Source organism: Schistocerca piceifrons, chromosome 3 (genome assembly GCF_021461385.2).
Source record: "Schistocerca piceifrons isolate TAMUIC-IGC-003096 chromosome 3, iqSchPice1.1, whole genome shotgun sequence".
NCBI classification, from domain to species: domain Eukaryota; kingdom Metazoa; phylum Arthropoda; class Insecta; order Orthoptera; family Acrididae; genus Schistocerca; species Schistocerca piceifrons.
This window is the reverse complement of record NC_060140.1, coordinates 723,300,452-723,323,591: the sequence shown is the minus strand read 5'-3', so window position 1 is coordinate 723,323,591 and position 23,140 is coordinate 723,300,452. Positions and strand designations below refer to the sequence as shown.

The following is a 23,140-nucleotide window of genomic DNA, read 5'->3' as shown; positions in this document are numbered from 1 at the left end:
CATCTTCTGGCGAAGATGGGTAGTATGACACTTCCCGAAACATCGCGAGATATCAACGTTACCACCCGGCTGGAGACCCGAGAAATCCTCATCAATAGTTTACACCGGCAAAGCCTACAGTCACATATAATATTCATGTTGTAACTTCGTTTTGAGACATTATTCCTTCCGTTCATTTGCTGCAGTCTTATATTTTCGTTCCTTAGTTAAATGCAATAGCTCCTGTTCTATCCAAAGATTATTAGTGGACAATGTGTTTTTGCCTATTGGATCTTGTACTGTCTTCATTATTTCATCTCTCAAAGCTTTTTCATGTTCCTTTTCCGTGTTTCAGTTCAAAGTCACTAGTGCTCTCTTTGAAAAACTAGACAACCTCTGGGACTTTTAACAATAATATGGAAAGAATAGGTTGCCACTTGCCATATAGAGATGTTGAGCTGCAGCCAAGAACAAAGAAAAAGAATTTTTGAAACATTAAGCTGTCAGATGAAGTCCTTCCATAAGATATAGAAAACTCATACACATTTGTACAAGGACAGCTCATGCACATGTGGTCATCGCCATCTCTTGGCACTAAGGCCCGACAGTGACTGTGTCTGAGATACCCTTTCCTAGCTCTGTCCTCCACCTGCCTATCTCCTTCCCTGTTCCCACTCTTGTACTACACATGCCTTCCATCCCACCAATACACCAGCACCATCTCTGCTTCCTCTCTCCCACACAACCTCCCGAAGCTTCACCGAGCAACTCTATTCTGTCCTAGCCATGTCCATCCACACTCCTGCAAGCAGTACTAGCATCTTTCACCACACCTAGCCTGCTATCCCTTCCCCTTCTGCTCCCCACACCCCTTCTGTACCTCCACTACCCTCCTCAGCAAAGATTGTTGCTTACGTCCAGTGCAGTTGCAATTGGGTCTTCTGATGTAGGGCCTAGTCCAAAAGCTGAATGTAAGTAACGTTCTTTTTCATTGTGCCTGTTTGAGACTCAGCGTTACCTACAGGGCTACAGGGTGTTACAAAAAGGTACGGCCAAACTTTCAGGAAACATTTCTCACACACAAAGAAAGAAAATATGTTATGCGAACAGGTGTCCGGAAACATTTACTTTCCATGTTAGAGCTCATTTTATTACTTCTCTTCAAATCACATTAATCATGGAATGGAAACACACAGCAACAGAACGTACCAGCGTGACTTCAAACACTTTGTTACATTAAATGTTGAAAATGTCCTCTGTTAGCGAGGATACATGCATCCACCCTCCATCGCATGAAATCCCTGATGCGCTGATGCAGCCCTGGAGAATGGCATATTGTATCACAGCCATCCACAATACGAGCACGAAGAGTCTCTACATTTGGTACCGGGGTTCTGTAGACAAGAGCTTTCAAATACCCCCATAAATGAAAGTCAAGAGGGTTGAGGTCAGGAGAGCGTGGAGGCCATGGAATTGGTCCGCCTCTACCAATCCATCGGTCACCGAATCTGTTGTTGAGAAGCGTACAAACACTTCAACTGAAATGTGCATGAACCACATGTTGTGTCGTACTTGTAAAGGCACATGTTCTAGCAGCACAGGTAGAGTATCCCGTTAAAGGCACATGTTCTAGCAGCACAGGTAGAGTATGAAATCATGGCGGTGAATCGAGGAAGTACAGTACATACTGGCGAAACTAAAATGAGCTCTAACACGAAATTAGGCGTTTCCGGACACATGTCCACATAACATCTTTTCTTTATTTGTGTGTGAGGAATGTTTCCTGAAAGTTTGGCCGTACCTTTTTGTAACACCCTGTATACGTGGTAAGTAACATTGTATCCTTTCCACATTACTATTATTCCATCCTGCATTTTCCATTGTCTGGTTCTTTCATGTCTCATGCATTTAATTTCCTACCTTTATGCAATTTTTCCAATTTTAATAAGCAGTTCAGAACTATTAAGTTGTCAGAAAAGACATCTGTGCCTGGAAATAATTACAGCTTAAAATCTGGTTTTTGAATTTCTGTCGTACCAGTTTATAATGTATGTGAAACCCTCTTCCCCAGGGGGCTTACAACTCTTTCTGTTCTTCCTGTGGCATCCTTCTATTATCTGACTATCTTGTTCCCTTATCAATTATCCTCCCTCCCTTCTCTCTCTCTCTCTCTCTCTCTCTCTCTCTCTCTCTCTCTCTCTCTCTGCCTTCTGCCTCCCCACACCCCACCCCTCCCACCATACCTTAAAAAAATTGTATACCCTTTTTGGTGTATTTACAAATGGGATCCATTCTTGCATTTGACCTCCACTTTACTTTCAAAATTTTATTAGTAGTGTGGGCCATGGGGGGAAGATCAGCCAGTACCTGGCAGGGTACCCAGTTCATGTTGCAGGTCATCAAATACACGTGTGGTGATAGCCTTCTGACTACACAGGGAACACACTGTTAGTGTCTGTATTGTTTCCTGCCATCAATTGCAAGACCTGTGTGTGTATGTGTGTGATTTGGGAGATACGGACTCTGGGCAGTGATCTCCATGCCAGGGGCTGTTGCGTAGGCAGTGTGGTACCTATTTGGAGATAGCTGGACAGTGTGGGTGGCACCTTGGCAGACCAATATCAATGAAGAGAATTAAGTTGGACCATATTGGCAGCCATATGGCCCCAGCTTCTCACCAGAGTGATTGACTTACTTACTTTCAATGCAGAAGGATATAACCACATATGTTTCCCTCATTAGTTATGAATAAAGGCGAAAACCTATGTATCAAACAATGAAAATAAGTGCCAAAGTTACTGGTATGTACCAAGACTGAAAGTGAATCCTTTATAAATACCAAACCATTATTTTTTTCAGAGGAAATAAATTAGACGCATGACGACATCACCTTGATAAACAATATGCATAATGTATCCGTACTGATTAACACAGCATCCCTGGCTCATTCATGGGCAGTTTTAAGCTGCAACAAATTTGGCGACAACCCTGTAACAATTATCCCTCACAGGAACCTAAACTTAATCAGCTGTCTAATTTCCTCAGGGACCTCACTAATAAGGAACAACATGGTGTCCATTTCATCAATTGCTTACAACAAGGGTTTAAAGCTTTATTTTAAATTTTTGAGGGTGACTTGCTACCAGATAAAGTTCAGATCAAGGTCTACCAAAGTCCTTACATACCACCCACCATGGACAAGCTCACATATCAAGAGACCATGAAAAAGTATGAGCATAGTAATCCCAAACAGATGACACAGTCTTATGCTACAGCTGCAATGTCATTGCCATCTCTGTCAATGGTGCCTTCCTCTGTTGCACCTCTTACAGTGGGCACTCTGTGGCTGCCTGCAGATACCTGCCTCCTCTCTCCCCCCCCCCCCTTTTTTCTGCCTCTGCCTCCCCCCTTCCCCCATGCTGGTGGAGGCTCTTCTGGTGCTTAAACTGCACCCATTTTGGGAGCATTGGCTCCCCAGCTACCGGGTACACCAGCCCTGTCCTCCAGCCGGAGGCACCTTGTCCTCTGGTTTCTCTAGCTAGGAATAGGTCCCTTGGGACACTTTCTTCCATGAATCCTGCTGGTCCACAGCCAGATGCCAGCTGGTGGCAGAAGGAACCACTGGCTGCTGCCCATCAGACTTCTCTTTGTCCCTCTGTCCCTGAAAGTATTTCAGGGAAACCTTCTTAGTCCTTGTCTTCTAAGGGGGAGGAGGACAAAAAGAAGCACTCTAAGGCGAAGGAAACTCTGGTGGCCCTCATGTCTCTGGACTCTGCATGTATTTCTTCTGTGCCCAAGGTGGAGATCCTGGTGGCCCCTAAGGCATCAGATCTCCCAAGCAAATATGCCGCAGAACCTGTGTCAGTGGACCCCCTGACATTTCAACCAGTGACCGTATATGACCCTGCCCTGAGTTAAACCCCCCCCCCTCAAGTCACTTCATGCCTCCGCAGTAGTCGGACAGTCTTCTCCCCCAGTAGAACTGTTATGGACTTTTACACCAGATGGCTGAGCTGCGGCAGCTTTTAAGTACTTACCTGCATTCTGGGTTGCCATCCAGGTAACTTAGTTTCACCAACTTGGACCCCAGCCCTTCGTGGTTACCACAGTTACTTTAAGAATTTTACCGACTCGACTACGAGAGGTTATTTGTACGCATATGCAGGGCTCTGTATACAGTGACCTTATGCCTCTTGCTACACCTTTGGAGGCTGTGGCTGTTTGGGTAAGGGCACATCAGGATTTTACCATCTGTAATGTTTATCTCCCTCCCAATTATGTTGTGTCCAAGGAAGTACTGTCTGTATTACTCTCTCAGCTCTCCCCACTTTTTCTAGTCTTGGATGACTTCACTGTCCATAATCTTTTGTGGGATGGTACAATGATCACTGGCCATGGTAAAGACATTGAATCTGTACTGGCACAGCTCGATCTTTGCTTCTTGAACTCTGGTGCCAACCACACATTTCAGTGTGGCACTTAGAACTTATTCAACCATTGATCTCTCCTTTTGCAGCCCTGGTCTTCTAGCATCTACCCACTGTAGGGTCCACAATGACCTGTATGGTAGTGACCACTTCCTGATCTCCCTATCCCTCCCTCAGTGTGCTCCCCTGGACACCCGCCAAAATGGGTTCTCCATAATGCTAACTGGGATGGGTTCACCTGTGCTGTCGTCTCCCCACCACATGGTAGTATTGATGCGGCTGTTTGACACACAATGGCAGCCATTCTTTTGGGAGCCAACCAAGCCACCACCTCTTCCTTGGGATCTCACCGGCAGAAGATGGCACCCTGGTGGACCCCAGAGATTGCTGCGGCCATTAGAGTTCATCGGCAGGCTCACCAATGCTATAAGCGGCACACTTCAGAGGAACCCCTCATTGCCTTTAAACGGCTCTGTGCCTGTGTTCACTACCTGGGAACAGGGTGTTTCCACCATTGGATCATGTACCTACCTCTACAACTTCCCAATCCCCTGCATGTGTACCAAGTATTTCCTTAGATGGTGTTTTTATACTGATCCAGACACTGTTGCTGAACAATATGCTGACACATCTGTGTCTGGTGTATCTGAGTACTACCAGCCCACCTTTGCCATTCAGTGAATGGGAACTCTTCAGTGCTTTAGCCCATTACCCTGATATGGCCCCAGGGCCAGACTGCATCCACAACCAAATGCTGAAACCTCTCAGTGGATTGTCAGCATCACATCCTTGCCCTCTTTAGTTGGATAGGGAACAAGGGTGAGTTTCCATCTCAGTGGCAAGAAAGCAAAATAGTTCTGGTACTAAAACCAGGTAACAATCCCCTAGACAAGGACAATTATCATCCAACCAGCCTTACCGACATTCGCTGTAAGTTGTTTGAAAGCATGGTGAGCAAGTGGCTGTGTTGGCTCCTTGAGTCTCAGGGCCTTTTGGCTGCATCTCAGGGCAGTTTTTGCAAAGGCTGCTCCACTGCCATTAATTTGGTTCACCTCGAATCCACCATCTGAGTGGCCTTTGTGTGTTGTCAGCCCTCATTGCTGTCTTTTTCAAGCTACAGAAAGCTTATGACTTGACATAGCCTCACCACATCCCTACTATGTTACATAAGTGGTGTCTCCAGGGTCCACTTTCGATTTTTGTCAAGAACCTCCAGTTGCACTGTATGTTCCGGGTTCAAATGAGTGCTTTGCTCGCTTACCCCCATATCCAAGAGAATGGGGTCCCATAGGACTCTGTATTGAACTTCCCCCTCTTTCTTGTTGCTATCAATCATCTAGCGGCGGCTGTGGCGCCTTTGTTATCACCCTCCTTATATGCTGACAATCTTTGCTTCTGTTATTGCCCATCTAGTATGGGTGTTGCTAAGTATCACTTACAGGATGTCATATTAAAGGCACAGTCATGGGCTCTCACCCATGGCTTTTAGTTTTCAGCCTTCAAGACTCATGTCCTGAACTTCTGTCACCATCCTACTGCCCACACACACACAGAGCTTTACCTAGGCGATCAGTTACTTCTTGTAGTTGAGCACACCACTTTTTGGGACTGGTCTTTGATTAGTGGCTGCTGTGGCTTCCCCAACTTCGCCAACTTAAACGAAAGTGTTGGCAACACCTCAACACACATCACTGACTCTGTAACACTAGGTGGCTTGCAAGTACCCTTTTGCAGCTCTATGAAGCCCTGACTATGTCGTGCCTTGATTATGGGAGTCTTTCACGTAGTTCAATATCACCCTGAGAATTGCGGATACTGGATCCCATTCTTCACTGTGGGGTCTGACTTGTGACAGGAGTCTTCCAAATTAGCCCTGTGAACAGCCCACTAGTCGAAGCTGGAGTATCTCCATTACCTATCAGGAGACAACAACAGCTGCTGAATTATGCTATACTCATTCATAGTTTCCCTGAGCACCCCAACGACCATGTACCTTTCCCTTGAAAGGAGCCCCACCTCCCACAATGGCAACCCAGAACTGGGTTTACAATTGCTAAATGCCTCAGTGTCTCTGTTCGGAACTGCAACTTCCTCCACAGTCACCTCTGGTCAGGGAGACATCACATTGCCCCCATGGATTGTGCCCCAACCTCGGATTTGTCTCTATGTCTCCTTTGGTCCAAAAGATTCCATAGACCCTATAATTTTTCACCACCTGTTCTTGGCTGTCCTTGAGACATATCCAGGTTCGGAAGTGGTTTTCAGAGATGGCTCAACAGTCAATGGACAAACTGACTTTGCATACGCACATGCACTGTGCAGTGACTTCCACTCTCTGCCATACAGCTGCAGTGTGTTCACTGCTGAATTAATGGCCATTAAACTAGCCCATAGCTATGTTTGTTCTTGTGCTGACAAGAGTATCCTAATCAATAGTGACTTCCTTAGCAGCCTTCAGGTTACAGACCAGTGCTAATCTCCTCGTCCACTGGTTATGACTATCCAGGGTTGTGTCTGTGACCTCCATCAAGCTGGATGGCCTGTTGTTTTCGTTTGGACTCCTGGTCATGTTGGGATTTCAGGAAATGAATGAGCTGACCAGTTGGCCAAGTTTGCTACAAGGATGTCAATTCTGGAAATGGTGGTCCCAGAACCAGACTTTTGGTCATTTATATGCCATAGATTGCTGGAAGTCTAATGGTCTATCCAGATCTCCCCAAAGAAACTGAGGACAATTAAGGAGACGATGACCGCGTGGCAGTCTTCCATGTGTGTTTTACGCAGGGAATCCTCTTCAACTCTGCATTGGCCACAATTGGCTGAACCATGGCCACATTCTCCTACATGAGGATCCCCCTCGCTGCCGATGTGGAGCCTGTCTTACTGTGGCCCACTTACTCACAGACTGCCCTAATTCAATTGCTTTGAGGTGGCTCCTAAATCTTCCTGACATGCTCCTAGCAAACAATGCCAAAGCAGCTGATCTGGTTTTTACCCGTATAGGTGGTTTCTATTCATCCCTGTAAGGTATGGCTGTTTGGCCTCTTGAGCACCTGAGGGGTTGGTGGGGCACCCCTCTCTGCCCCCCCCCCCCCCCCCCCTCCCCCCACCCGAGGTCCCTTGTTGGCCTTTGTTCAGTGGCCGAGCCTGGCCTCCATCCTTTCCACCTTTATTCTCTTCATTGTTTTCCATTTCTTTGTTTTAGTGCCTTGTATTGGCTGATCTTTGAACAACTTGTCTGTACTCTCTCTTTTCTGGGCTTTTATGTCGTGTGTGTCTATGTTAGTTACACTTGAGATTTTCCTGGATTTGCCACTTCCTTCCTTAGACGACCGCTCCTGGTTACCACTTATTAATGGGTGAAGGCACTATGACCTTGCAGTTTGTTCCCTTTCACTCCAAACCAGCCAACCAACACATTACTCTGTCCTCTTTACAGTTAACTATGTGATGTGGTTTTACTTAATAGTATGGCCACAACTATCACTGAGGCATGCAAAGCACCCTACCCAGGCAAGTTATGTGGTTTGTAAGGGAAGTGTTAAGCAGTAAAATATATAATTTGTTTAATTGAACTGCAGTCTGAAAATATTTTAGATTATTGTGTGCTCTGAACATCAATTGACCACTGATGTAGTAATACTAAATATGGATGGGTATAATGTAGTATCAGTTACTAAAGAACAGATATGACTGACTGAAAAACGTTCTTTTGGCAGTTCTTTGTATTCTGCTGTAGATTATCTTCAACTAAACTCTTAAATTTTAAGTTTGTTTCTTTTATAAATAGAATTTATACTGTTCGACACCACTCTCCGCATGACCCATGGAACACATGTAATGTAATATACAATTGCTGTGTTTAAATGAGTTGCCAACCCAGCTCTATCCACAGCAGTTCGATTTGAAACCTTGAAATATAAGGTACATAAAATTATATGATACCTGTGAAAAAGCAAATGTTAAAATTACTAATATTCTACAGGCTGTTATGCTGTGGTCTTCTGCAATCTGTTAGGTTACCCAACTCTTTGTCTCCGTCTGCTGACGTTATCTTCAGTGTGTTTGTGGTTTTCATGTTGTTCCATAGCCCATGGCGGCTCACATCTGATGGATATTAAACTACTTTGTAAGTACTGTGGTATGCATGTGTGACAACATGTGAGTTTTCAATGTGGGGGTGGTTTTCCCAGTAGTGGTTGTTGTTGTCACTGTGCTACTCATCCCATTGTGGATGAAATAACTTTCTTTAAGAACTGGAGCCAAATGCTGTTCAGCTTGACACCTCCTTCCTTCCAGATGAAGTTACTGGCAAGCTTAACAACACCGAAGCCAGAGCACATCCCCTCTCCTTCAGGGACAAAACATGGGGCTATGTAAGAGATCCCAGAATACCATAGCATACTGGCATGGAGAGCTTTAGTAATTTTAACCTTTCCAGCCGGAAAGTATGCATTTAAATCAGTTTTCGTCACTACCTGTAGAGAATGTTGTATGACTGATAATAGAGTGTTAAAGAGAAAGCAGTATAATTATTAATTTTAATGTAAACATTTATCCTCTACTATATTTAATAATTTATCTGTGTGAAATTAATCATCCAGGCTTGTGGTTCAGTATGTAAGAACTTTTTCTGTTGTTGCACAGGTTACGACTGGCAGATGCTCCATCAGCTCGGTTCCTGCATACTGCAACTTTCGTTTCTTCTGGCCTTATGTTGGTGTTTGGTGGAAATACTCACAACGATACAGCTCATAGTCATGGTGCTCGTTGTTATTCTGCTGACCTGCTTGTTTATGATGTTCTGTGTAACCATTGGGATATCTCGGATGCACCTCACCTACTGCGTGCAGATCTTGCAAGATTTGGGCATTCTGCTGTCACATTTGAGGGTGCACTCTATCTGTATGGTGGTTTTGATGGACAGATGCTCTCTGATATGATGAGGTTTGTTCCAGTTCTTATTTTTATGTAGTATTTGCATTTGCTGGTTAGTTGGACGAATATTGTATCAAAAATTCAGTTCATTTTTGGTACCATAGTTCAAAAACATGTAGCGAGGTCAATATTGTAATGTGTAAACTACTGAGTTTTCTCCTGGAAATTGTTAAGCATCCCTGACATGATTTTTATTTGTTAAATGTATGTACACCAATTACTCTGCCTCGACTCTCCCTACCACTCTCCTGTCTACCTTCCCCTCCCCCCTCCTATTCACCAAAAGTTGTTGCATTTGTTACATTTATCCTGTTCAAAAAAGTAAAGAAAATATTTTAGTTATCTTGTCCATAATAACTGTCTTAACATCCATACAAACTATTGACAAAATTATTTAATTGGATAGATAAAGAATGTACTCACCAAGTGGTGGCAGACTGCATACAAAAGACTGTTGTAACTGGCAAGTTTTCAGAGGCAGTGGCGGCTCCTTCATGCAGAAGGTTTGAAAGGGAAGGAAGAAGTGTGAAGGAAAAGGACTGGAGAGGTCTAGGAAAAGGGGTAGATTTCGGGAAGGTCACCCAGAACTGCTGGTCAGAGGAGACTTACCATATGGGATGACAAGGAAAGACATTATGTGTGTGTTCTGCTGCCACTTGGTGAGTGGATTTTTTATTTATCCAGTTCAATAATTTCTGGGTGTTATGTGTCATAAGGAGGCCAACACAAAATGAAACAGTTCATGCAAGGAAGACTTTGCAAACAAATGTGTACTGCTATTTCTCTACTGGTTCTCTCGATCAAATTGCATTAGAGACTTCCAAGAGCAAGGCATGTAGCCACTGTGCCAATACTGTGTAGTGCTATGTAACATTCACAACATTTTTGAAAAGCTGCATGGTGTCCGTGTACTGTATCTTTAACATAGTAATACCATTTTTATTTACTGTGATGTAATTTTTTATAAGAATATAACCTAAGTGAGTTTCATTATTGCACTTAACATTTGCAACAAAAATACATTTACAGTGCAATTTCTGCCAACTAACACAGAGAGAACGGGAATCGCTAACTAGCCATTGAAGTTCTAGTGATTTGCTGCAAGTGGCGGCCTGTACTGAAGCACTTACAGAAGCATCAACAGCACGTAGATGGGCAGCAAGTCATAGTGTTGACCCCAGGCATGAGTAGTCTGTACTCTGGCATTTATTGATGCTTTATTCTCCTGATGCGACAGAATTAATAGCAAGTTGGCCTCTGAAGGTCTGAAACTTCCCGGCAGATTAAAACTGTGTGCCAGACTGAGACTCCATCTCGGGACTTTTGCGTTTCGTGGGCAAGTGCTCTACCAACTGAGCTACCCAAGCAAAACTCACGACCCACCCTCACAGCTTCACTTCTGCCAGTACCTCGTCTCCTACCTTCCAAACTTCGCAGAAGCTCTTGTGCGAAGGTGTGTGCCGCCACAAATAAAAAATCAATAACTATCTAGTTTTCTTCTCCAGCACATTGCTTTGTGCTTTTATACAATGTGGTGTTGTCTTTATTAATGTGTTGTATTCTACCAAGAGTACTTTGTTACTGTATAATCTATCAGGGTTATAAGAAAATTGCAAGTAAGGCCATTAAGAAGAGAAAGCAGTTTAGCTGGTTAGTTCTAAAGCTAACAATAGGCTTATCCGTGTATCAGAATCTATTAAACAGTATGGGAAGGAGTGCTTTGGTAAATCTATAAATGGTGGTATAGTAGGTGAGTGTGGGATCATTCCAGGCCAAATTTCCATGGTAATTTATGTGATGTTTAATTCAGCTGTAATAAGAAGTAAATTAGTAAGTAAGTGCCACTAAAGGAGGTTGTGTTTATGGCAGAGAAAAGCCTTGACAAACCTGTTTGATCAAAATAGAGAGAGAAATAAAGACAAAGTGAATGAACTGCTGATTGAGTATGCACTTCTAACTAACTCTATGTTTGTTGTTGTTGTTGTTGTTGTTGTTGTTGTTGTTGTGGTTGTGGTCTTCAGTCCTGAGACTGGTTTGATGCAGCTCTCCATGCTACTCTATCCTGTGCAAGCTTCTTCATCTCCCAGTACGTACTGCAGCCTACATCCTTCTGAATCTGCTTAGTGTATTCATCTCTTGGTCTCCCTCTACAATTTTTACCCTACACTCTGCCCTCCAATACTAAGTTGGTGATCCCTTGATGCCTCAGAACATGTCCTACCAACCGATCCCTTCTTCTAGTCAAGTTGTGCCACAAATTCCTCTTCTCTCCAATTCTATTCAACACCTCCTCATTAGTTATATAATCTACCCACCTAATCTTCAGCATTCTTCTGTAGCACCACATTTCGAAAGCTTCTATTCTCTTCTTGTCCAAACTAGTTATCGTCCATGTTTCACTTCCATACATGGCTACACTCCATACAAATACATTCAGAAACGACGTCCTGACACTTAAAACTATACTTGATGTTAACAAATTTCTCTTCTTCAGAAACGCTTTCCTTGCCATTGCCAGTCTACATTTTATATCCTCTCTACTTCGACCATCATCAGTTATTTTGCTCCCCAAATAGCAAAACTCCTTTACTACTTTAAGTGTCTCATTTCCCAATCTAATTCCCTTAGCGTCACCCGACTTAATTCGACTACATTCCATTATCCTCGTTTTGCTTTTGTTGATGTTCATCTTATATCCTCCTTTCAAGACACTGTCCACTCCGTTCAACTGCTCTTCCAAGTCCTTTGCTGTCTCTGACAGAATTACAATGTCATCGGCAAACCTCAACGTTTTTATTTCTTCTCCATGGACTTTAATACCTACTCCGAATTTTTCTTTTGTTTCCTTTACTGCTTGCTCAATATACAGATTGAATAACATCGGGGAGAGGCTACAACCCTGTCTCACTCCCTTCCCAACCGCTGCTTCCCTTTCATACCCCTCGACGCTCATAACTGCCATCTGGTTTCTGTACATATTGTAAATAGCCTTTCGCTCCCTGTATTTTACACCTGCCACCTTCAGAATTTGAAAGATAGTATTCCAGACAACATTACAAAAGCTTTCTCTAAGTCTACAACTGCTAGAAACGTAGGTTTGCCTTTCCTTATTCTAGCTTCTAAAATAAGTCGTAGGGTCAGTATTGCCTCATGTGTTCCCATATTTCTATGGAATCCAAACTGATCTTCCCCGAGGCCGGCTTCTACCAGTTTTTCCATTCGTCTGTAAAGAATTCGTGTTAGTATTTTGCAGCCATAACTTATTAAACTGATAGTTTGGTAATTTTCACATCTGTCAACGCCTGCTTTTTTTGGGATTGGAATTATTATATTCTTCTTGAAGTCTGAGGGTATTTCGCCTGTCTCATACATTTTGCTCGCCAGATGGTAGAGTTTTGTCAGGACTGGCTCTCCCAAGGCCGTCAGTAGTTCTAATGGAATGTTGTCTACTCCCGGGGTCTTGTTTTGACTTAGGTCTTTCAGTGCTCTATCAAACTCTTCATGCAGTATCAGATCTCCCATTTCATCTTCATCTACATCCTCTTCCATTTCCAAAATATTGCCCTCAAGTACATCGCCCTTTTATAGACCCTCTATATACTCCTTCCACCTTTCTGCTTTCCCTTCTTTGCTTAGAACTGGGTCTCCATCTGAGCTCCTGATATTCATACAAGTGGCTCTCTTTTCTCCAAAGGGTCTTTAATTTTCCTGTAGGCAGTATCTATCTTACCCCTAGTGAGATAAGCCTCTACATCCTTACATTTGTCCTCTAGCCATCCCTGATTAGCCATTTTGCACTTCCTGTCGATCTCATTTTTGAGACGTTTGTATTCCCTTTCGCCTGCTTCATTTACTGTGTTTTTATATTTTCTCCTTTCATCAATTAAATTCAATATTTCTTCTGTTACCCAAGGATTTCTACTAGCCCTCGTCTTTTTACCTACTTGATCCTCTGCTGCCTTCACTACTTCATCCCTCAAAGCTACCCATTCTTCTTCTACTGTATTTCTTTCCCCCATTCTTGTCAATTGTTCCCTTATGCTCTCCCTGAAAGTCTGTACAACCTCTGGTTTAGTCTGTTTATCCAGGTCCCATCTCATAGATTCCCACCTTTTTGCAGTTTCTTCAGTTTTAATCTGCAGTTCATAACCAATAGATTGTGGTCAGAGTCCACATCTGCCCCTGGAAATGTCTTACAATTTAAAACCTGGCTCCTAAATCTCTGTCTTACCATTATATAATCTATCTGGATCCTGTCAGTATCTCCAGGCTTCTTCCATGTATACAACCTTCTTTTATGATTCTTGAACCAAATGTTAGCTATGATTAATTTGTGCTCTGTGCAAAATTCCACCAGGCAGCTTCCTCTTTCATTTCTTAACCCCAATCCATATTCACCTACTACGTTTCCTTCTCTTCCTTTTCCTACTATCGAATTCCAGTCACCCATGACAATTAAATTTTCATCTCACTTCACTATCTGAATAATTTCTTTTATCTCATCATACATTTCTTCAATTTTTTCGTCATCTGCAGAGCTAGTAGGCATATAGACTTGTGCTACTGTCGTAGGCCTGGGCTTCATGTCTATCTTGGCCACAACAATGCGTTCATTGTGCTGTTTGTAGTAGCTAACCTGCATTCCTATTGCTTTATTCATTATTAAACCTACTCCTGCATTACCCCTATTTGATTTTGTATTTATAACCCTGTATTCACCTGACTAGAAGTCTTGTTCCTCCTGCCACCGAACTTCACTAATTCCCACTATATCTAACTTTAACCTATCCATTTCCCTTTTTAAATTTTCTAACCTACCTGCCCGATTAAGGGCTCTGACATTCCACGCTCTGATCCGTAGAACGACAGTTTTCTTTCTCCTGATAACGAAGTCTTCCTGAGTAGTCCCCGCCCAGAGATCCGAATGGGGGACTGTTTTACCTCCGGAATATTTTACCCAAGAGGACACCATAATCATTTATCCATACAGTAATGCTGCATGCCCTCGGGAAAAATTACAGCCGTAGTTTCCCCTTGCTTTCAGCCGTTTGCAGTACCAGCACAGCAAGGCCGTTTTGGTTAGTGTTGTAAGGCCAGATCAGTCAATCATCCAGACTGTTGCCCCTGCAACTACTGAAAAGGCTGGTCTCTCAACAGATACCCATCCGTTGTGGTTGCACCTACGGTACGGCTATCTGTATCGCTGAGGCACGCAAGCCTCCCCACCAACGGCAAGGTCTATGGTTCATGGGGGGGGGAGTTGCTGTGGAAAAATTATAAGAACAGAAGGAAGTTTCTCAAAATATTACATCTGCAGTGTTGGAAAATAAACCACTCATAAGATAAGTGCAGAAGATTTAATAAACACTTTCTGTCAATATTTGTCAAGTTGATTAAAAATCTTATTGGCATAAGCAAGTACCCCAGAGCTATTCATGATGGTGCTCTGTCAATTATTTGCCATATTAGGAAATGAAAGATAGAGACTGGATCATTTATTTAATAACTGAGTAGTAAAGACTCATATGAATATGATTATGGAATATCAAGTTAATCAGTGTTCCTCATCATTGGTGAGAAATTGTCATATGTCAATATGCCTTTCATGTGCACTCAATTTTCAGATAAATGAAATACTCATTACTGAAACTACTGTATAAAAAGAAGAAAGCTACAGTGTAAACAGTTACAGCCATTGTTTTTGAGAAAACCAAGTGGAAAATAGTAGTTCAACATCTTTGTACATGTAATTTTTATCATACTTGCAGTTTGGATTCAGGATAAGACTGTGAACAGAAAATTCAAATTATTCTTTTGCAGGACTAGGTGTAAATCTAAAGACAAAAGATCATTTAACAAAAATGTTCAGTTGTATGGACCACTATATTCTTGAAAATTTTCCACAGCAGGTATTACCATTGCTGAGGCAATTGGTACACTGTGAAAGTGGCTGCAACTGCATTAACAATTCATACGTGTAGCACAATTGCTGTGGTGATTGATTTGTCAGTGACGCACTGGATGCAATATCTTTGTCTGTTTGAGTAGTGGAATTCATTTTATATTTTTATTAAAAGTAATAGATTTTGTGCAGAAATGAGTAACTCAGACGAGAACAAATTTATTCTAATATTAACACTATGAATTGCCAGTTACGAAGGAAAGAGGATGTTGAGTGCATGCCATCAAAGCAAAGAGAGAAAGCTTCAGGGAATACCATTGCCTGCATTTTGAAGTATAGTCGCATTATAATTGGTTTTTCTGGTATTTTCATGTGTCATGAGAATGTTTTGAGTATGAGATATTTTTATGGTATCTACTGTTTCTACTCGGATGTGAACTTCTGTTTTTATTGTACAGTATTCTATTATTCAGAGCTTATCCTTTGAAATTTATAAATAGATAATTGTTTCTAGTTTTTATTTTCCAGTATTTTAACAACTACAGGTATTTTATCCTACATCTTGGTGATGCACACCATAGTAAATGGTGATTCCCAGTTTCAAATAAGTAATGCTTTATTCACAGCACAAGTCCACAAATAAGGTATTTACAATAACAACTGATGATCACTTGAGAGTAATGGAAACAAAATTCATGGGTGTGGTACAACTTCAGAGGGAAGACTCATCCTGACTGGCCTGTAGAACACCATCTGTGGGATCTGCACTGTCTGGAGTAACATGGAGCAGTGGAGAGTGGTGTTTCCTGGCTGGTCTCAGCGAGTTCTGATTGATGAGCTATGAGTATAACCAGTTCCTGGCCTAGGACTGATTGAGAAACTGACTGCCCTGCTGGGGTCTGTACTTGGCGTTAAATATCCAACAGGTGGAAGTAGGTCCATCACAATGTGACATGTGGACAGTACTTTTTTCCTCGATAACAGCGCCGCCAGTTTCCTAGAGAATGCACTGCTTGGAAGCATGGCTGATGCTCCCGGGTAGAATCTGTAATAAATGGTGTATCAACAAACTGTTCATTTGCAATATTGTGTCCATAATGTGTGATGCCCATGTCATATTAGTTTCCAGAGGAGAGGCAGCGATGGGCAGGCAGACCCACAGGATAAAGGCATCGTATTGGCAGCATACGTAGTCGGCCTATGGTGGATATACACAACAACCCTTCACATTTACAAAGGAGATTGTAAAACCATCTCGAAGAAGGCTGCGCATCCTGCCTCCTGCCCTCCATGATGGGAGGCAGTGAATCTGACGATGGAGAGTGGAGATGCTGGTCGTCCACTGGAACGGAACTTCGCCCAGCAACATGGGAGGCCCCAAGGAGTGGGGAGCTTGAGGTGGCTGCTACACAAGGCCACAAACCCGGGGTCTGATGTTGTGAAGCAGGTGGTGTCCAGGGTGTAGCCAACCCAAGCAGCACTGAGAAGAAAGAATGTAGGAGAATTAGCAGGCATGTAGACAGCAACAAAGTGTGAGTGGCGTAGCAGCTTATGTCGACAGGCCTGGTGACACAATGTTGCCCTAGAACTAAATCCGAAACAGCATAAGAAAATAACAGGAAAAGAAGCACACAGTGTTTGCTAGGAGAATGGCAGCTGACTGTTGGGGGCGGAGATGCAGAGAGCTGACCACAGGCAGGGACCAGTGACGGCAGAACCGATTACTACTGGGCTTGCTGCAACAGGACCAGCATTGACAGTTGGGCTAGCCACAACAGGGTAGGCCACAAGAGGGCCGACGAAGACAGAAGTGATGAGAAGGTGAGATATCATAGTTGACAGCATGTGCAACAACAGGAGGGCTGGCTGTGACAGGGATTGTGATGACAGGAGGGATTCTGTGAGGACTGGCGTCAGAAGATGACACAGACAAGGGTTGGACCAGGAGCAAAGGGACTTCTGTCATAGAACTCTGTCGACAAGAGACCAAGTGCTGCAAAGCACGACAACATAACAGACAATGAGTCTAAGGTGGACCAGCTTGCCACACACAAAATTTGTAGATGCCGAGTCCATACACTGTTCATGAACACACTGTGTTCAAACACTGTGGGGAAGAACTCCCGTCACTGACCATAAAACCATAAAATCAGTACACATTCTCATGGCTGAAAACAACACTCACTACAAAGATGCTCACCCAATCATTCCACTAATAAGTTATTGTTTATGTCCTGCAGATGAGAGACTCTGAAAAACTGACAACACAAATGAAAGAGAACTGTAGCCACATTTGCAATAAAGTGAGCACTGCACTCTGTACCTTGTATGCTGTATGCGAGAAAGTGCATCTCCAGTTGTTGACAGTATGTGGTCCAGTCTTCATTCTGGCCGTCAAACTCAGGAGAAGTGAGGTCAGTTGCATGAGCTGCTTGCTGAGACAGAGCTTTCACAACCAAAACTTGTGTTTAGCTGAGTTACATCCTGCAGCAGCTCCTGAATTTCCTGCTCCTGTAATTGAAGGATAGTTGTGCTGGTAGCACCAACGCAATAATTTAAAAGGACACTCAAACCTTATGTGAAAGTGCACTGCTAGTCCTGGAACTTGAACTGTCACAGAATTATGAAAAAGTTACTAAATTATTTAATTGTCTAAATAATAAATCTACTCACCAAGAGGTGACAGAACACATATAAAAGATGATGCTAATTGGCAAGCTTTTGGAGCCAGTGGCTCCTTCTTCAGGCAGATGGGTTCAAGAGGAAGGATGAGGTTTGAAGGAAAAGGACTAGAGAGGTCTAGGAAAGGGTCGGGGGAGACTTACTGTACAGGATGAGAAGGAAAGACTGACTGTTGGGGACTGCATCGGACAAGATTTGAAAACCGGAGAGCTTAAAGGTAATGTGCAGACAGAGATTATGCTTAAACATCATGCATGAGTTAATAATAGTGAAAAGGTAAGTGCACTGTACCTAACAGAGGTGGGAGGGGGCGGTGAGAAATAGATGGGAAAGACAGTGAAAGATGTAGAAAACTAAAATGTAGTGAAGCAAAGAGTAGTTACAGTGAAGAAATGCTGAGACAGAAGAAATTAATGTAAATTAAGGCCAGGTGAGTGGTGAGTACCAAGGACATGTTCCCACCTGCAGTTCTGAAAAACTGGTGTCCAAGAGAAGAAACCACATGGCACATGTGATGAAACAGGCACTGATGTCACGAATTCATGTTGTAGAGCATGCTCTGCAACAGGATATTGTGAGCTGCCAGTATACACCCTGTACCTTTGCCCATTCTTCTTATTGATAATTTGGTGGTAATCATGCCATTGTAGAAGGCCAAATAGTGTTTGTATAATAGCTGGTATACGACGGGCCGTTTTGCTGTTGGCACTCCCTTTGATAGTATATATTTTGCCAGTCTGGCTGGTAGGTGGTGGTAGGAGGGTGTGTAGGTAGGTCTTGCAGCGGCAACAGTCACAGGGTCAGGAGCCATAGTGTAGGGAGATGGGTGCAGAAGGAGCATAGAGTCTGACAAGAATATTGCGGAGATTGGGAGGGCGACAGAAAGCTGTTCTCGGTGTGGTGGGCAAAATTTCAGACAGAATGGATCTCATTTCATGGCACGATTTTAGGAAGTCACGGCCCCGTTGAAGTAGCTGATTAAGACATTCCAGATAAGGATAATACTGAGTCACCAATGGTGTGCTCCAGGGATCAGCTGTACCAGTATTGGATGTGATGGCCCCGGAAATCTGCTTTCTAACTAGGCTGGTGGGGTAATTACATGCAGTGAAGACTGAGGTGAGAATGATGATGTATTACTGTAAAGAGTCAGCATCTGAACAAATACATTTGCCATGACTGTATGGGAGGGAATGTTTGACATGGAAAGGATTGCAACTATCAAAATGTAATTACTGTTGTCTGTTGGTAGGTTTAATGTGGATGGCCGTACTCCTGATCTGTTTATTGTCTGCCCCTCAAAGGTGAAGTAGTTGTTGGCAAGTATAAAGTTGACTAAGGTGAGTAGGAAGGATGTCGTAGGTTTGGAATCAGGTGGGCACTGACTGAGGAAATTTTCAGCAGCAGACAAATCATGTACGTGGGGGATGTTGGTATAGAGGGAGATGGTGTCAATGGTGACAAGCAAGGTGTGTGGTTGGAGTGGGATGGGCATGGATTTCAGATTATCTAGGAAATGGTTGATATCTTTGACGTAGGAGGGGAGTCTTTGTACTATGGGCTGCAGGTGTTGATCAGCTAAGGCAGATATACGTTTGGTGGGTGCTTTGAAGCCAGCAACTATAGGACAGCCAGGATGATTGGGTTTGTGGAGCTTAAGAAAGATGGGGGTACGTGGTTTGGGTGGGGTGAGTTCAATGGATTTAAGTGTTAGTCCTTGTGAGGGGCCTGAGGTTTCAAGGAGGGTCTGCAAGTCAGCTTGAATCACAGGGATGGGATCTTGATGGCATACGTTGTATGTACAGGTGTCAGACAGCTGGCGTAAACTTTTACTAACATACTCCTTTCAGTCAAGTACTGCAGTGGTAGATCCTTTGTTTGCTGGGCAGATAATGATGGAGTATTAGGGAATGTAGAGACTGGAGTTCTGCAGAGGACAGGTTAAAGTCATGTTGTAGGGACCTGAGGAAGGTTTGTGATGCAATGCTGGATGTGAGGAATTCTTGGAAGGCTTTTAAGGGATGATTTTGAGGTAGTGGTGGTGGATCAAGTTGGTATCGTGGTCTGAACTGTTCAAGTCCAGGTTCAGTGTCAGGTTTGCTGCTGTTTTGGGATTGGGTTGTAAAGCGATATTTCCAATTGGTATTATGTGTGAAGGAAAGTAGGTCTTTCACCAAAGCAACATGATCAAAGGCAGGTTTAGGGCTGAAAGTGAGACTCTTGGATAATACAGGTAATTCAGGAGGAGAGAGTGCTTCAGATCAGAGGTTAAGAACACTGTACTGTTGTGACTGGTTCTTGATTCTGTGAGGTAGTGGTGAAGGCTGTGGGATGTTAAGGAGGTCGGCCAAGCTCGGTTTGCAGAAGAGGAGGGGTGGTTGATGGTGTGACTGTTTAGGAAGCTGCAGAGGAATATCAAGGGAAACACCATTGTTCAGGTAGCTTAGGAGTAGGTGGGATAGCTTTATGAGGTGAAGTCTGGTATGTTGCTGCAGTTTGAAGTTGGCTTGGCAGATGATACCATTCAAGGAAACCTAAGGGACAGGTAACTGCAGGATTTTGTAGAAGGAGAGAAGTATGGCAGAATTGAAGTTGGCTGATGAGGCAGATAGATCACAGATTAACCAGGTGAGAGCAAGAGATTGCTGTATTTGAAACTGTAAAAGAGCCTGCTGTAGGGTAGGATTGCATCTAGAAACAGGGACTTTCAATGTTAGTCCTTTTGGAGTAACTCCAAGGGACAAGCAGGATTCAAGAAACAGAATGTGGGACCTTAGTTTTGATGATGGGTGAGGACACAGAAAACAAGTTTATTAACATAAAGTAATACATGTACCAAATGGACTCATTGCCATTACTTCTCATTGAAACATGCCATAGTGAATTATGGTTCCCACGTTGAAATAAGTTACACTTTATCCATGGCACAGTTTCATGAATAAGTTAGTTCCATTAAAAATTGAAAGATCATTTGTGATCACTTGAAAATAACAGAGACAAAGTTCACTGGCATACAACAACTTCCAAGGGAAGCCTCCCTTGATTGGCTTGTAAAGTGATGTCCGTGGTGGCTGCACCATGTGGACTAACATAGAGCAGTATGTAGGCAGTGCAGTAGAGAGTGGAGCATCCTGGGTGGTCTTGGTGGTGTCTGATTAATGAGCTACGAGTGTAGCCAGCTCCTGGCCTGGACTGAATGAGCAACTGATTACCCTGCTGGAGACTGTGCTTGGCCCTAAGTATTCAGCAGGTGGAAGTATGTCTGTGACCATGTGATGTGCAGATATTACTTGTTTCCTCAAGAGCAGTGTCCTCAGTTTCCTGGTATGAGCGCTGATCTGAAATGTGACTGGTGCCCCCAGGTGGAGCCTTCAACAAACAGTGAATCAACAAACTGTTTGTATGCAGTATTGTGTCCATAACTGTGATGCCCACTTATTATTAGTCTTTGGGGGAGAGACTCCTGTAGGCAATAGGTAGACAAATCCGCAGGGTGAAGATGATGTAATGGCAGCATAAGTAATCAGCCTACAGCTGAATACAACAACAGGCACAACAGGACAGTTGCATTTTCATTTCAAGTAGAACGTTCTGTTGTTTGCAATACAGTAAAGCAAGTATGCATTGAAATTTGAAATGTTTTGCACAGCTACATAAGAAATTACTTGAGCCATGTCAATGTTGAACCAAGTCAGCCTTTAGCACTCGCAGAGACATGCACTCTAGTATTTTTTATTGCAGTTAAGTGCAGAGCAACCTGTGCCACATTTTCAGTAAGGGGCTATTTTGTAAACAACTAGCACTACATCATTTGAATAAATGAACACCTTTAAAGGAAAAGGAACCGTGTAACTCCTCTGTGTAACTGTTCCCAATATCAAATTTCTGTTTTGTGTTAGCTATTCGTAATTGTGTAGTAACCACACCGGTTGCTATACCCACGGCACACAGTGGATATAAGTCAGGCCATTATGGCAAGCATAGTGTGCACTGAAATTCACACAACTACCTGAGGTGGCCACCAGGAGCAGCCCAGTCATCGACCATCTTCACCAGGCCCACTGTGTGCGTACAGCGTTACACTAGGTACACCTGTTGGGTACAGTCATGAGCCTCCAGGCCCCCAGTTGAGAAATTGTTTGACACATTTTGTGACTACCATCACTGTATTATTGTTGTTGTTCTCGCTCTGTTCCCCAATAAATTTTATCTCTTTCGTTGTCAGAACACAAGTGGCATCGTGTGAGGGTCAAATTTTGATGCGTTTTGGATTCAGTGGTTTTTCTGCTGTTTGACTCTTCCATGGGAGATTTACTCAAGTCAGTTCTGCAAAAGCAGCAGGAATCCCCCTCTCCACACCCCTCCGGAATAATCCGTAGAAGACTGGGACTCTTTCATATTTGTCACTTACTGTGCCAGTTAGCTCCGCAGTGCAGCGTTCTTTTGATTATATGTGTATTTACTGTTGTATCACCACAAGGGTACATGTGTGGTCACTACTCATGTTGAATCCTGTCAGTGTCGCAGAAAGCTGCATCAAATGTATTGAGCTTTGGTGGCAGTCATAAGTGTCATTTAGTCACGCCTTTGTCTCAGGAATCTTATGCAGACACCATGGTCAGAGATGCTATCATTCATTTGGCCCCAGATGAGGTGTGTCAACATTCCCTTCAGTTTGAGAACACCACATTGGAAAAGGTTTCAAAAATTGCACAGTCATTGGAGGACTCCCGTGCCACAGGGCACCAATTGGAGGTTTGAGCAATGTTGCTGTTGTTGACAGCGTGCAGTTGCAGCACATGGAGCCAAGCGCACTGGGGGAAGAGGCAGTCACTGCAGTAGAAAAAAGCTAACTGTTCTGCCACGGACAAACACGTGATCACAACAAGAATGACAAAGGCCATTTCCTTCGTGCCTTTTTTTTTCATACAGCATGTGTGGGCAACATGCCGCAATTGATGGACCTCTTGTCTTAAAAAAAATGGTCATGTAGCAGCAGTATGTCAATCTGTGCCCTGCCAGCAGTCACTGCCGAAATCAACAGATGTTATTTTCATACAGTTTTGTCGTCATGTTTGCTGTTGTCTGCAGACTAGAACAAACTTTTAATTTAAGTGCGGGTGATGAATCAGCCATTACTCAACACGGGGTGCCGACATACGCAAGGCTCGGGTGTTCATCACTGGCATGTGTCAAATGCCGTTTAGCAAGC

General features: G+C 43.3%; 1 protein-coding gene across 1 annotated transcript in view; it reads left to right on the top strand.

The window, feature by feature from the left end:
• LOC124787690 (putative protein tag-53) overlaps window positions 1-23,140 on the top strand; it is a 295,671-nt gene that overhangs the window by 80,907 nt on the left and 191,624 nt on the right. The window contains exon 10 of the mRNA XM_047254518.1: window positions 9,054-9,353. Within this exon, the coding sequence (XP_047110474.1) occupies window positions 9,054-9,353 (300 nt within the window). The remainder of the gene's footprint in view (window positions 1-9,053; window positions 9,354-23,140) is intronic.